At 38.5% G+C, this 13,234-nt stretch overlaps 1 protein-coding gene across 11 annotated transcripts in view; it reads left to right on the forward strand.

Annotated features, from left to right (window-relative positions):
• NCKAP5 (NCK associated protein 5) overlaps window positions 1–13,234 on the forward strand; it is a 380,196-nt gene that overhangs the window by 327,473 nt on the left and 39,489 nt on the right. For 9 of the 11 annotated variants that reach the window (XM_042040728.1, XM_042040726.1, XM_042040727.1 and 6 more), the window contains one exon: window positions 1,712–1,790. The exons of the other annotated variants lie outside the window; for them this stretch is intronic. In XM_042040728.1, the coding sequence (XP_041896662.1) occupies window positions 1,712–1,790 (79 nt within the window). The remainder of the gene's footprint in view (window positions 1–1,711; window positions 1,791–13,234) is intronic. 11 annotated transcript variants of the gene reach the window in all.

The following is a 13,234-nucleotide window of genomic DNA, read 5'->3' on the forward strand; positions in this document are numbered from 1 at the left end:
GTATTTCCAAGCTGCTTATCAGATATATGTTGCTGCTTCAAATCCGGCCCAGAACAGTTTTTAACATTAATTTTCTAGCAAGTTTTTTCCTTTAAAAGCTATTTAATTTTTGATGATTAAATCACTTTTCTTATGATGTGCCAGGTAAAGGCTTGAGGCACTGTTATGCCATAACACATGCACCTATTACCTCTGATTTCTGTTCATGCAAAGAATGTTATTGCTGGACTTCCACTGAATTTATGGAAAAAGCAATGTTCTACCAGTGGTGGCCTTGTGCATTCACCTTCAGAGGGATACACTTCCCGTTAGCGTTCATCAAAAAAGCACTTTGCTCTAAAGGCCAGCCAGCAGAAATACATAACACTATAGCCTACACCAAGGATATTCCACATCCTCCAGTACTTTTTCATGTCCTTGGCTGGAGCTTAAGGTGAGATGTAATCACTTCTGTGCCACACTGCTTCATTTCATCTTTGTGATTTTATTACAGCCCCGTGTGATTTAGAACAGCCACGGGCTTCACTTTGTGAGGTGGAAGTGTTGCACCAAACCCGAGACACCAGGAGCTTTGTGTCACACTCCATGTGTGCAGTCTGTGTGTTTGGGGAGCACCCAGGGATCTATTGCAATATTGTCAAATGTCACAGCAGCACTTGGCCATGCACTCTGCAAATGTGAGAAACTGTTCCACCCGGAACTGGATGCCAAATGATCACTCGCCTCCTCATTTTGGAGAAGCATTTTGGAAGAAAGAAAAGATGTGATCAAATCCCTAGGATTGAGAGATGATAAATGCACTTTTACAAATGTAGAGTGAATCTTTGGTGTGTTACTTGGGCTGGTCACAAGAGGTCAATAGGGCTACTTGTGTAACCCAGCAAGCAGGATTTGCACTGTGATTGAAGATGTGTCGTGCAAATGATGATAAATTCCAGTAGTTTAGATTTAAAAATATGCTCTTGTTATTGTGAGTGTGCTGTGAGCAGTCTAAAACAGCAGAGAGTGATTAGCAAATAATTTAAGAACCCTGAGATGTTGAAAGCAACTTTTTCTGTGGTGCTGCCTTTCCTGCTCTCGTCACCCTGGAAGTATCTTTATTCCTGTTTGATTTATGTAGCATGGCAGGAAAATATGTCCTTGGATCTGAATTGTGGCCACTGATGGCACATGGTGGAGGGGGATTTCACTGTGTGCCAGGGAGATTCTCAGATTATCTGTCCACTTGGGAAATAGGACTGCAGAATAACGGGTGAAGATACATCTTTGTCTGAAAAAAACCAGAATATCTGAGGAATTTGAATAACACAAACTTGAATACCACATACAGGCTCTTGGACTGCACTGCATTCTTAAATTAATTTTTTCACTCTGTCTAGCTAATAAATGCTTTTAAACAGAGGTGGAAATAAAAATGCCAAAGTTCAGTGTTTGCAAACTGAACTAAAGAGATACCGTACGATATATTAGGTTTTTATTTTGAAGAAGCACATCTTCCAAGGTTATTTTTCACTGCTGCATATTGTGATTTTGAATGAAATTAAAGTTTTTATCATTGGATATCATTCACAGAATAAGACAGGCTATAGATCCACTCAGCTGCCATGTAACTTTACTCTGATTTATTTCTGAACAGTTTTCTGTAGCTGTCATGAAACAACATAAACAGAGTCACAGATGTTCTTCACTTTTGTTGTTGCACTATGTACAGGCTAAAGTAGTCACAGAAAACCTGCAAGAAGAAGAGGAGGACACCATGACAAGGACTACATGTCAGAGTCATGTGATAGGTACAAAATTATATTTTACACTGCGTTTTATTGCTGTCAGTTCTTGGGAAAAAGACATGTTTAATTTTCATTATTTTATTTGTTTGCCCCCTTATGTCAGCTTTAGCCTTCATTTAGCTCCTGGATAGCCAGATTCCATCAAATGCATGAGATCAGTACACACCATTACCCTTGTGGTCAATGCAATGCTTGACTGGAGAGTCTCGGGATGTGGTTATGAAAGATCATTTCAGCCTCCAGGACTAGTGGGTTACATAAGGGTTGTTGTGCATGACATATTCAGTGGGAGTAACACTGACATACTGTAACTCTGTCATCTGGCCTTCAATTAGTAAAATTCAGAATAAAATTTAAATAGCAGAATAATTACTGTGATAAACTAAACCACACGGAGAAGCAAACAGGTGTCTGTTCAGGAGACCTTAAAGCTGTTATTGAAAACAAAGTTGCCTTTGCTGTAGAAGGGTAGCACCATCCACCCTGCCTTGTGATTGGCATGTACTAATTTTTAATCTGAGTACATGTAAAAATATCTAATGGGCAATGGAGGACACACCAGAAGTCTGAGGTTTGTATTAGAGCAGTGTGTCAGTATAAGGAACTGATTGAACAAGAAAAAGTCACCTTTAGCAAGTTCCCTTTGCAGATAGAGACTGCAGTAAAAAATTTCATTAAAAAGTTAAAATCTGATTCCATATTTTCTAGCACGAATCTCTTTCATTTCACTAGTACTGCCAACCCAGCAAGTCCAAACAGAGGTATCATGTCAAAACACATTGGTTTTGGGGGCAAATAATTTAAATGTTTGCATGCTTTATTGACTTGTACAGCTCTTTCAGTCCCAAATTCAGGCAAATAAACTCTAGCTGTGTTACCTGAAGGAAAGAATCCTAAACTCTTCCTTCTCCAAGAACTCAGCCATAACCTGGCTCCATGGCAGCAACTGAATAACAAGATCTTTGTACAATGTGGGACTCTGAGGGCATTCTTTGTGTGGGTAGGCACTAGCCCTGCAAACAGAAATGCATGCCAATCATTCTGTGCATAAAGGACTTATTTTCTGTTACCAGAATTTTTTTTTTCTCATTCGGTCCTGTAATATATTGTGCTGGTGGCTTCTGAGAGTATTAATATTTTGTTCCTACCACAGGCACTAAATGTGAGTCTCTGACAGGACATAGTGGTTATGGAGCAGGTGGTCAGGTGCTTTTAAAATTCCTTGATAGAGGTTCTGGCATTTTTCTGTTACAAAGTTTCATAGAAACTGATTTTTTTTCCTGCTGAAACTCTGTGCAGCCACAGTTTCTCTCACTAACTTGTTCCATGGCATCACCGCTCTTAAAGAATTTCTTACTAATTCCTAAATCTACTCTCCATCATCTTAAGGCCATTCCTCCTTGTTTTAAGAAAACAAAGTTCACTGTGGGTTTTTAGCTGTATTTTAATGCATTATTCCACTGGGTTTGATCAAAACAGACTTAGAGATGAATGTATAGAAGATGTAGAAAGGCTATGATTAAGCAGGGGATATGGTTTTTATACAGCAGGAAAAACACATGTTGCCGTCGTTGTCACTAAAATAACTAAACTGACATCAGTCCTGCCCAGTTAACTAATAAACAAGATACTAATGACAGTCTTCTAGGTAGGTGTCATGGGAGACAATTCTGGTTCATCACATTCTAATAGTGAAATATTGCTAGGTGCATTAATCAAAAAACATGTAAAATACCAGTTACTAGGTTTTTAATTGTCAGTTGCTGATCTAAACCAATTTAAGTATTTTGCTGGCTCTTCAGATTTGCTCAGTTGAAAGAAAGCAACAATGCCCAGTTATATACAATTTTCCTCCTCATATACTTATATGCCAGGAACACATGATCATTTCCATATGAAGCAGTCATTTATATTGTGGTATACGGCTCTTCAAAATATACCTAAACCATTTTGAAAGTTTTTAAAAATATGTTATACCCTGGATGCCTTTGCTGTAGTGTCAGTGAGGAAGCCAAACGTGGCCCTGGCAGCACACTACCAGTGCTCCCACCCCCACAGACAGCAGACCTAAGGATCCATGAGTATCCCTTTGAGGTCCAGCCATCTTCAGAGCTCTTTCCTCCAGCCCTTCGCAATAAAGTAGTTGTGTTTTGAAAGAGGGATGAAGTGGAAAATGCTAAAGTACCTAGTAAGAGGACAGACATGATAAAAAGGTTGACTTCCCCTTCATGTCATGACAGAGTCCCCAGCTCAGAGAGGTACAGCAGGACCTTCAAGTATTCCTATAAATAAAATTCCTTTATTGAATGCACAGATGATGTGGCGAGCTCCTGACAGTATTGTTCCCATGTAAACATAAAAAAGGTGCCTTCATTTTACAAAGAAAAAGAATTCTGTTCCCCTCAAGGGAGGGAGTAGAAGTGTCATTATTTGTCTTGAATTTCCCCATTGTCACAATGGCCCAAAAACTTACAAGGCAGTTACAGATGACACCTTTACATGCAGAATGTAATAATTGGACATCTTGAAAGGAACAAAGCATTTGTTAAAAAGTTCAATGTTTCATATTTCAAGTACTGTTTCAAATTAGCAGCTGCTTCTGCAAAACTGTGATTGTATTAATTATAATGCATTAAGAATTTTCATTGATAAACAGCTTCAAGGGAGAAGTCAAAAATCCATGGCACAAGCAAACAATTGCTAATTACTGAAGAACTCTTTCTTGCAGACAGCTTCTCATGGGAATATTAGGGTATGCAGCAACAGTATTTTTGGGTATACACAAATTACCAGGCTGTTTTCTTTTTGGGAATATATCTGTAATGAAAGGGAAATTTAGTCATAATTAATCATATCATTCTTCAGTGTTGGTATGAACCTCTGCTGAGGCTGAAGGGAAAGACTGAATGTGCCATTTTCTCAGTGATTTATCAAACCCCAGCTTGAAAGTTGCATGATGATAAATTTTCTGAGTCCAGTTTCCTTTTCTCGTTGTTACCCAAAATGGGTGGCAAATTTGCTAGGGGAGCAAGTCAGCATGGAATAAGCTTTTTGCTAATGATATACTCAAGCTTCACACAAAACACAGCCTCAGCATAAATAGGCTGATGAGAAGTGTCTGAGAAAGTTTCAAGTCTATTCAATTTATTCTCAGGTTTCAATACAAAGAAAGAGGGTTTCTTTTTTTGTCACAGATATTTCTATGTGTGAATATGTTTATTCTCCATAGTGGATTTCCAGCAGTCATTTCATCCTTAGCAACATAAGTGAATCAAACAAACACTTCTGGTCTAAAGCACTGAAATTCAGGGAGTACATGAAAGTATGGGCTGTTCATCTAAATAAATGGTTTTATTGAACTGGAAAGCTTATGATTTCAAATGTTTTATTTAACATGTCACTGATGGAGCTTAAAGGCCAGATTCATTGTTTAGTAAAATCCTGTTGAGTTTTTACAACAGGGACATCACTGCAGGTAGATTTTTGTCATCAAAATAACATCACTGCTAAAAATAAAATAGATTTTAACAATCTGAATAGACCTGCAGTTTGCTTGTGGGTTGTCTAGAGAGCAAATATTTGATAACAGGACAATTGGTAGTAGCAATCCAAAATACATCTGGGTGTCATTGGTACTGCCTGCTCCACTGGAAACACAAGGTACTTCCTACCAAAGGTTTGTGGGGAATTAAACCCCTGAGGCAGGCTGGGGTTAGAATCCACAGTAGAAAGATTCACAATTCCTGGAAAGGAATTACCTAACTGTGCATTGGCCCCTGTTGTTTGTTTGCAGAATTTCAAGTGAAATTCAGAGCTGGACAAAGATTATGAAGACAAATGTAGCCAGGATTTTTGAAACTTTGAAGAAAGACTTGGAACTAATTTTTGTCAAATTTTCATTGGAGGTCCAGCTCAGTTGTTCAAAAAGGATTCATCCAGTGTTAAATGGGAACCTTGTAGATAATACAGAGCAAATGCCTTCAGAGACTTAAAAGGGTTTTGAAAAGTCTCTAGCTGGGTAGAGGGTTGGGCTTCCACACAATCAAAGCAACATTAAAACTGCACTGTCGACTTTGCAGCTTTGTGCCAGAACAAAAACACACACCGAGGTCAAGGGATTCTTTTGTAGCTCTGCAGTAGCCCAGTGCTCAATTCCATTAAAGTTTGTGATAATCATCTGCCTTATAGCAGGCTTTATCATCATTTTTGCTGCTTTCCAAGAACAACCTTTCAGAAGGATTTTGCAGCATAATTTAAAGGCAATCTGGTCAGAAAAAGGAAGAAACTTTTCTTTTGAAGAAACTTTTTGGAGATTTGTCTTCTTTAGAGCATTTGGTTGAATCACTTAGATGCTTCATGTTCTAGAGAGGAAGTGTAGTGGGTATTTTATATGTTGCATTTTGTTTTAAAATCCCCTTCTTTAAGGTTTGTATGCTGCAAAGTGATCAAACTCCATTTTCAGTAGAAACCAGGAAAGTCCCTCACAGCAAGTTTTACAGCTAAGTTGCTAGCTCCTTGATAACAATTTTACAGATCTACTGATAGCAAAGGTAGAACATGTAACATTGCAGATAGAAGTGGGTTTGACTTAAAATGAATTACATTACAGCATTACAATTGTTTGTATTGACATATCAAATACTAAAGAGGATAACCTTGGCTGTTGTATTCTGATTTTGTTTTATTCAGCAGCCATACTAAGCCATACTATGAAATTATTTATATGATAATAAGAAAACACATTTAATGAGCAGACTTTTCTATGAGAAGGACCTGCATTCTTTCTAGTGTTCCAGATAAACTTGTTTCTGGCTCCTCTTTTCTTCCTGGTTCTAATGTATGTTTTTCCCACAAATATATCCATTTTCGTGTCTCAGCTTTCTCTTCCTGTTTGTTCACCTCCATCATTTGAAACTGGTGGTCACTCTACTGCCTGTGTGGTACCCCAGTATTGCTCATTGTCTGACTCCCCACAAATCCAGACTACCATTCAGAGCCTGCCTTTCTGTATCCATACCAATAACCATTTCTAACCAACAGATCCTTGCTTCAGTGCAATCTGCTTTTTTTGTTTCTCTTGGTTCCTTCCTGAAATCTAGATCTGATGAACACTGGAACTGAGAAAGTATGTTTCAAATTTCATTTCTGAATGTGCCATTTAATGTACATACTCATAGTGCTTACTTATATAAATTATCCAATGTCTTATTCCAAAGCTTTATGAAAACAATAGCAGTCCCTCTGCTTATTTAATAAGCTTGTACCAAGTTTCCAATGAGAGGAAAAAAAGTACTGGGCACCTCCTCTGCCAAACCAAACACCCGGTTTTGTCCACCATTATGCAAACTACTGAAGCTTTGGGTGTGTTTACTGGGGTACTAAGTAAACAGCTATTAAATTCATATTTTCTCATTTTTGGGGAATTGAAATAGATGTGAAGGAAATAAGCTTGATTAATATGGTAAATACATTAAATTTGACATGCATCATCCTAGAGCGTGTCCATTAAGTCTGATATATTTGAGCAAACACATTTACATTAAGGAACCCTCCAAACCTAGAGACAGATTATGTGAGGTCTGTGGTGGATTACTGAGATAAATGTAACTGGATAAATGAGAGAGGAAAGATGGTGAGCAAACTGATCTGTATTATAGCCTGTGCATTCAGTAAGGAGAGGCAATTCACATCCCTGTGGAGAGGCAAAGGGATAAGCCACAAGTTGCTTAGATGCCCAGCAAATCATTGTATGCCTCCAATGCATGTAATGAAGAACAATATTCAACTGATAGAGTCTTCTGACCTCGAAAGAAGTTCTCTCTTGTCATTGTCTTGCCTGAAAAAACAATTTATCACTGTCAGCATTAATTCCTTTCATCAGGCCATTGATAGAAGTTGAGAAGAACCATTTAGCAATCATCTTATCACTGATATGGCAGTTGAATCATTCATTTACACATTTTCAGATAAAGGAAAATTGTTTGCTTTATCTTCCCCATCACAACACTACAGCAAAGCTGTGGAATGCCTAGAAGTCTCTATACGTGAGGTTGCTGTCTATAAAAGTCATCAAGCAAAACCAGTTATCACTGAATCCATTTCCAGCCTGGGTCTGTTCCTATTACACATCTGCAAAATGTTCCATTTGATACAAGTTGTGATAGGGTATTAGATTTTTCGTGCACCCCCTATATGAGCAATGGTACAAGTATGCATGGATTTATTTGCACATCGTAACAAAGCTGTTTTCCCAAGCCCTGTGTGCACGTGGAAGCTGAAAGGTAGGTGTTAGATCTGTAGGTCCTGGCTGTATTGCTTAACAAGTGTGCTAGAGCCTTGAAATGGGGGTTGTGTAGCAGGCATCTTAAAAACCTGCTCACTTGCCGTATCTAACCAGCTTCCAGCTTGGCAGTTAATCCAAAGGGCTGAGTTCCCAACTGCTAGAACAATGATGAATTAATAAATAGTAAAATAAACTGCTTGCCCTGAGCAATGCTGGGATCCAAACCTTTTCATTAAAAAAAAAATTGAAACAAACCAAAAAAGCCTCAAAATCTAGAGCCAAAAGTGTCCTGGAAGATGTGAGAGACCATCACAATCTTACCTACCATGGTCTTACTATACAGACAGGAGGCATATGTGAAAGTGTACAGCTGAGTGAACTGAGCTCAACTGGGTAAAAAGCAGTTTCATTTGTACTTTTACTTACCAAAATATCTCAGTCAGTCCCTCTAAATTTACGCCATTTACTGCCTCCTTGTAATTTCCCCAAAGCATTTACATTTCCATGCAATTATCAAGCACTATTCTTCCCCTTTTGTATTCCAACATCTTCATTTTCTGATCCTTCAACACCATTGAAATGACCTGTGGCTGTTGTTTGCTTAGTTTTCTGAACCAGAGCAGCTAAAATGAGTCATCACTGGTGGGAAGTCTGGGTTAATAACTAGTGGGCATTGCAAGAACTGACTGTCCTGCGTGTAGAAACATCCCCCACGGTTGGAAGTCCTGCTCAGGAACCTCATCAGTCAAGTTTTTTAAATCTTCAAGGATATTGTTCTACGTCTGTCTCTGGCCATTTCTTTGGGAGACTTTACACAACGTTTAGCAGTCCTCTGTTGTTATGCTGCAATATTTGTCTTGCTGAAGATTTGGTGTGGTCCTGCTGTTGAGTGGCCTTGCAGGGCAGTGTGCAACAGCCTTAATTACCATGCTAGGCCTTGCTCATCAGAAATACACTGGTGCATAAAGCTGACTAAATGTCCTTTCCTTCTACTGAGCTGCTCTGCATATTCTCAGTGGAATTTCATTAAAATAAATGACTGGGGGTTTTGCATGGTTTTTATATGAGTGAGAAGGTAAACAAGCTACTCTGCAGGATGGAGTGAGCTGAGAGAGGAATGGCATTGTGTGGGTTTGAACCACTAGAAATGGGATGAATAGTGTCAGCTGTGCTGTGTTCTTGTTTGGCATTTGGACATTGCTGCAGGGATTGATTTTAAAATAATGGTCTGGAGGAGCCTATGATAACAGAGTGAAACTTTCTGTGCATTTTTCTAGTTGATACTTGTATCCTGTGAAGATGATGGAGAACCTTGCCAATGTGAATAATAAGAAACTAACATCCATTAATGTCTTCTAATTTATGTCATCTTACCTTCTTCACAGTCTGGCAAAGACAAATCATTTCTTTGTACTTTAAAGATAGTACACATAGCATTTGTCTAATTGCCAATTCTTCTACAGCTCTGCTGCAGTCTTACTGTCTAGCTTGTCTTCCCTCTGTGGAGAGAATTAATATTTTTGATCAACACTTCCTTATTAGCCGCAGTGATTTGCTGTTAAGTTCCTTCTTTTACCTTACATTTATTCACCCAGAAATACCAAATTTTATCACTAGGAGAAGTGTGTCTCTTTATGCATTATATGTAGGATACAGTCTAATTATTATTCAAGATACTGAGAATCTGCTGGTCTCATTCAGGCTTAAAATGTCAATTAAACAGGATGGCCAAGTTATTTGAAGTTAATGCTGCTGTGTTGATTTACAGTTCTTTACAGTCTAGCCCAATCTATATTAATTTTTATCCCCCAAATCAGCACTGTGCCTGATTATCCTGCCTCTCACAGGATAGTACACTCTGGTATTCTCTATAGCAGTGTGAGTCCTTCTATTTGAAATTTTTCTACTTTACATGTTTTTTGCTCCTGGCAAGGGCCATCTGTGGATGTGTGTATGAAGCTTCAGTCATGCATTTCCCATTAATTCATATACCTGAAGTGCAACTGAGCAAACTGAAAAGCATTTTGAGTGAGGATGTGTTGGGCTATTTTAAACATGTGTTTCATCCGTGCTCACAGGGATTTTGTGCTCCTTTCCTACAATGAAATCTAGTAGAACTTTATGAAAAATACATTTTTACCTGAATTATAAATTAAGCTTGAGCTGTATTGGCATATGCATTTCCAGATTCTCGTTCTGAGGATAGGATGCCTGTTCCTAATTTTGTTGCTGTTTTTAATTGAGTTTGAGCTTTGATGCATGTCTTCAGTCTGACACCTGAATTGTTGACATAGGATTATGCAATTAGTCATCATTGGAGATCATAGAAAAACAGACTCTTCAAAAAAAATCACTCTAAGAGAGGAGTAATACCTATGCAATTAGTGCATACTTTTTTAATACTAGGTGAACTCAATTTCTCAGTGTTTGGAAAATTCACTGTTAGGAAAGGGAAAGGAAATCAACCAATATATTTACAGTGAGTAATTTCTCTACTTCCTATCTTTAATAGGCAAAGAGGTGCAGTATGTTGTTTCAAAGTGGTCATTCTAATGGTGTTTTTGTAGCACCATGTAACATGGCATACCTTTTTTGCAAAAAATAGATATCCTGAAAAAAAGTCTTAGTTCATTCTTCTGGCTTCAAATCATGATGGTTTCATACCAGCTCCTGCTTGCCTGCAGTTAGTTCCGCATTGGTTCCACTGGTTTGGAGGAGCTGAACTTGTGTACCAGAATGGAAGGACTATAATGCACCTAAAAGCTACTTAAAGCTCTCTGCACTCACTCTGCTAATAAGTTTTCATCAATTAAGAAATAAAATCAGTTTGTTTCAGGTGTGCATGTATATTTTTAAGTGTTCATTAGCAGTACCCTTAAGTAAAGCCATCTGCAGGGCAAAACTAAAAATAAATTATTTAAAGCTTAATTTAATATTCATGTGGCTTTAATTTCAGTATTTTTTGTACTAACAAACAAAAAGCAGTGACGTTACAAAATAAATATAGTAAGTTTTCTAGTGCATTTGCAAAACCCAGAGCTTCCTATGCACTTAGAAATTGGTCCATGTTTACCAGAGACAGCATTTATGCTTAAAGCACTATCCCTACTCCTATCTGTTGGGAATAGAAAATCAAAGAAAGTATCTGAATGTGAGTGAAACCAAACTCCAATTTATAAGAGTTGCTTAACAGTAAGTAAATCAGTGCTTCCATCCCGTTATCCTTAAATGCCTCCAGCACAGCCATCAGTGAACAGAAACCCTCCATGGAGCAGCCAAATGCTCCCTTGGGCACCACGTGGAGCCCATGTCTCTGAGATGCTAAGTCTGACCTCTTCACTTCTCTAACTGTGTTTTAATGCAGTTTTTCTTAAAATAAACCAGCTGCCTCTAATAATATCAGCAAAACACCAATCTTAATGCTTCTTGTAAGTATTTTGCAGCTTGCTGTTAGTTGCTGAACAACCTTCAGAAAAGTTGAGTGGAGGTATCTCTACACAAGTATTATTCATGGCAGGGATTGCAGGTTGGTTATGCACTGGCTGCCGAACATTTACGTTCTTTATCCTCATGGCAGCACTCCAATGCTGGAGAAGTGGGATTAGCTCTGTGTTTTAATGTGAAGAACTGGGGCATAGAGAGAGATAAAGGCCTGTGGTTACATGGAAAAGGCATGGCTGAGGCAGCCCTTAGCAACTGAGTAAATAACAAACCATCCTTTCTTAGGCTTTGCTACATACAGACAGGATTTCTGAGGGCTGTTAGTCTTTCCTGTTAGAGGAAGGGGAGCATCCATCCCTGCCTTGAATGAGCCATCCCCAGGAAAATGTTCCTGAGACTGTGTGATTGCTGGCTCCCAACCTTCACATTTCAGGGCTCTGAGAGAAACAGAAGGCTTTGCTTGGTGAAAAAGTCTGGGAAAGCCACATTCCTGTATTGCAGCAGACCTGTTGCTTACCGTGGATTCACACCTTGCTTGAGATGTGAGGACTTCTCCTTCTTCTCAGCTGTTACTCATCTATAGCTTTCTCAAAGATAGCTACGAAGTTGTAAGGCTGATTGGCAATGTAAAGCCAAAGGGGGATATACAGCCACAAGAGAGGAATAGCTCCCCAAAGAAATTCTAGGCTGGCCTCATTGACAGCCAGGCTGCACCTGGTCCTCATTTAATTACCTTCTACACAGAGCTTCAAGTTGCTCTTCAAATGAATCTCAATATATCTTTTCTAGGACTAAAATTATATCTATTCCTAATATCCTGTCTCCTGAGAACAGTGAGTAGATTTTTAGAAAGTAAATGTAACAGCATAATACAAGAGAGATAATTCCAGGTGCCATTAGTTGTGGGACTTCCCCAACTGGAAAACTGCATGTAGACCTTCGTATTCAACAGACACTGAGAGGTGTCGAGTAACAAATCCAAAAAATCATCCAAGTTCTTTTTCCAGCTCTTTTTGTCCTCTGTAAAAACCCTATTCCACATAGTTTGCCACCATTACAAGCATGCAGGAATCAGATCTAAATGCCTGGAGGAGCATAGGAAGCATTTGTTGAAAAAAAAAAAGTCCATAGATAACTGCTAAATTGGAGTACAAGATTGCTAGTATTCTCTAATAATTAAGACTAATCTTTTGACTTACTAGTAGAAATGTATTTTAAGATGGGACTGGAATTAAAATGAGGCAGCAATTATCTGTTTCAACTCAGAAAATACACTTCAGATGGGATTGTGGTCATGGAAAACTGTGAAGACAACTGACAAATCATGGATGAATGACATATTGAAGATTGTGGGTTTTGCAAAATAAAGCGTGACTAGGAAGAAAATAGAAAGAGCACTGAATAAATTGGTAAAATAAGTTTTATTTATTTACTTTATTGTTATTGTAAATAGGCATAAATTATAATCCCAGATTCAAGTAGCCGTGAATGAAGTTCCATCATTTGAAAATAGTCAGCACAGTCCTCCCGTTTATCCCTCCTCAGTATGTAATGGGAATAATCCCATGCCACCAGTGCAGTACCCATGGGAGTGTAGGGCTGTGGAAACTCGGGTCTTTTCTAGTTTTACCTTGGAGAGCCTTTGGGTTCTTTAATTTTGCACACTGATTGTACCTCAGATCTAGATAGAAAACAATAATGCACTCATATTTGACCAATTGGA

The sequence above is a fragment of the Corvus kubaryi genome, unplaced genomic scaffold (assembly GCF_017639235.1).
Source record: "Corvus kubaryi isolate FWS band 111438036 unplaced genomic scaffold, C.kubaryi_AGA036_p1.0 37396, whole genome shotgun sequence".
Classification (NCBI taxonomy): Eukaryota; Metazoa; Chordata; class Aves; order Passeriformes; family Corvidae; genus Corvus; species Corvus kubaryi.